Here is a 1943-nt window from a genome sequence, read left to right as displayed (position 1 = left end):
GAGGCTGTGTTGAGAAAATTACCAAAGCAAAAGATGCAGAAGTATACGATATTAGAGAGGTTGCGCCGACGTTTTCAACGCGAAAACGTGTACGTCGGACGTTCAGCATCGCCTTCCTGTGAGTATAGAAGTTTGACAATGGCGTTTGGAACGTCGAGCATGATTCCACTGACGTTCCAAACGCCATTGTCAAACTTCTATACTCACAGGAAGGCGATGCTGAACGTCCGACGTACACGTTTTCGCGTTGAAAACGTCGGCGCAACCTCTCTAATATCGTATACTTCTGCATCTTTTGCTTTGGTAATTTTCTCAACACAGCCTCCTTTTAAAGTAATATGAACTTGTTTTAGAAAGTCGGCTCACAACAACAACTGATAAGCAAGGAATGAACTAGGAACTACATGTATGGGGACTGAAAATTGGTCTCTGTCAACACTTACTACAGACCAAAAACTTCCAAGTGTAAAACTCTTTCGCTCACTTACTCCATGAAATTCCAATGAATTTCCAGTAAATTTTGGTGCGCCCATCTTTACGTAATCATCGGCTCTCATCAAATTTATATCACTTCCTGAATCTATAAGTGCCGTGAAGCCCGCTTCCCCTATTTTAACTTCTTTTCCCTTTACTTCACAACTTCTTTTCTCGACATTTTGAGGGCATTTAGATGAAATATGACCAAAATTATTACAGCTAAAACATTTCATTCCTTTGTCTTTTTCTGGACAACTTTTACTCACGTGGTTTTTCCCGCCACAGTTATAACGTTTTTCATCTCCATAGGAATTATTAGGCTTAATCTCACGCCCTAGCTTCTTAGAACCCACCGTCATTTTAGCACTTGGCTTATGACTTGATCTCATGTTTTCATAGATTCTCAGCTTTTGTCGAAATTCTTTAAAAGTAGTAGCACCATACAGCACTGTCTTACTTACTTGTTCATCCTGAATTCCATCGATGATCTATTGTATTACCGATTCGTCCTCAATCGTAATTTGTGACGAAATTTCAATCATCTGATACATATATTCCTGGTAAGTCTCATTTTGATTCTTTACTTCCATCGACAGCTGCTTATGATTCTTCCTGCTGTTCAGTTTTGGAGCAAATTCAGCGCAAAGGGCTTCTTTTAATGCTTGCCATGATTTGGTGCATTGTTCGTAGTTCACGTACATTCTTGCTGAACCTCTGAGTAGTCGTTTTGCGTAAATTATTTTCTGCATGCCATTCCAATTACACATTTCTGCCATGTCTTCAAAATTAGAGATCCATTTTACAACATTCTTTCCGTCGTCACCACTGAATGTTTCAAGGGATTCATCAACATCTCTGAAGGTAAACATTGGCTTAGCGTACTCACTTTTATAGCGCATTATATTACTATCTTCGTCCTCACTTTCGTCAGTATCATTGTCGCTTTGCACGTCATTGTCTCTGGCGTTATCAATCAAAAGTGCTGCCTCCAATCTTTGCACCAACTCTCTCTTGCTACCCGTGGTTTTCAATTTTCGTCGTCCTAGTTCGATTTTCAGATCAGCACACTTAAGATGTTTCACATCCGGCATCGTATTGTCCTTAGTTACAACAGTCAGTCGTAGTTCTTTGTCGTTCACCGCAGCGTCACTAACTCCGCCATCTTGTCTGGACTCCATTGCACTTCTAAAAGTTCTCGTATGAATTTCTCAATATCCCGGACGAACCCCCAAAATTTGTAGTGATAATTATTGAGATAGAGAAATAGAAATGACAATAATCCAGTGTTCGTAACCGTCATAACCGTTTTGATAGAATGATGATATTCTCGTCTTCGTAACGTCTTTTTGTCCTTTCTCACTTCTCCCCTTGCTTGACTCTCCCTCGTTCTCCTCGCCTCCCCCGCAACCCCTCGTAAATTTTATTGTCTTAACGGTTTAGGAATGTTACTCGCCTAAAACCCACAT

At 40.3% G+C, this 1943-nt stretch overlaps 1 protein-coding gene across 1 annotated transcript; it reads right to left on the bottom strand.

The window, feature by feature from the left end:
- Window positions 1–272: 272 nt before the first annotated feature.
- Window positions 273–1922, bottom strand: LOC111631907. Its single transcript, XM_023376247.1, has one exon. The coding sequence runs from the start codon at window positions 1653–1655 to the stop codon at window positions 966–968; it is 690 nt and encodes a 229-aa protein (XP_023232015.1). The 5' UTR covers window positions 1656–1922; the 3' UTR covers window positions 273–965.
- Between the last annotated feature and the right edge of the window lie 21 nt (window positions 1923–1943).

Source organism: Centruroides sculpturatus, unplaced genomic scaffold (genome assembly GCF_000671375.1).
Source record: "Centruroides sculpturatus isolate CEXI.00-Female unplaced genomic scaffold, Cexi_2.0 scaffold72, whole genome shotgun sequence".
Classification (NCBI taxonomy): domain Eukaryota; kingdom Metazoa; phylum Arthropoda; class Arachnida; order Scorpiones; family Buthidae; genus Centruroides; species Centruroides sculpturatus.
This window is presented reverse-complemented; position numbering and strand designations above follow the sequence as displayed.

What these genes read in the sequence shown, in the direction of transcription:
- LOC111631907 (XM_023376247.1), bottom strand. Translation starts at nt 1,655, where the DNA reads ATGGAGTCCAGACAAGATGGCGGAGTTAGTGACGCTGCGGTGAACGAC.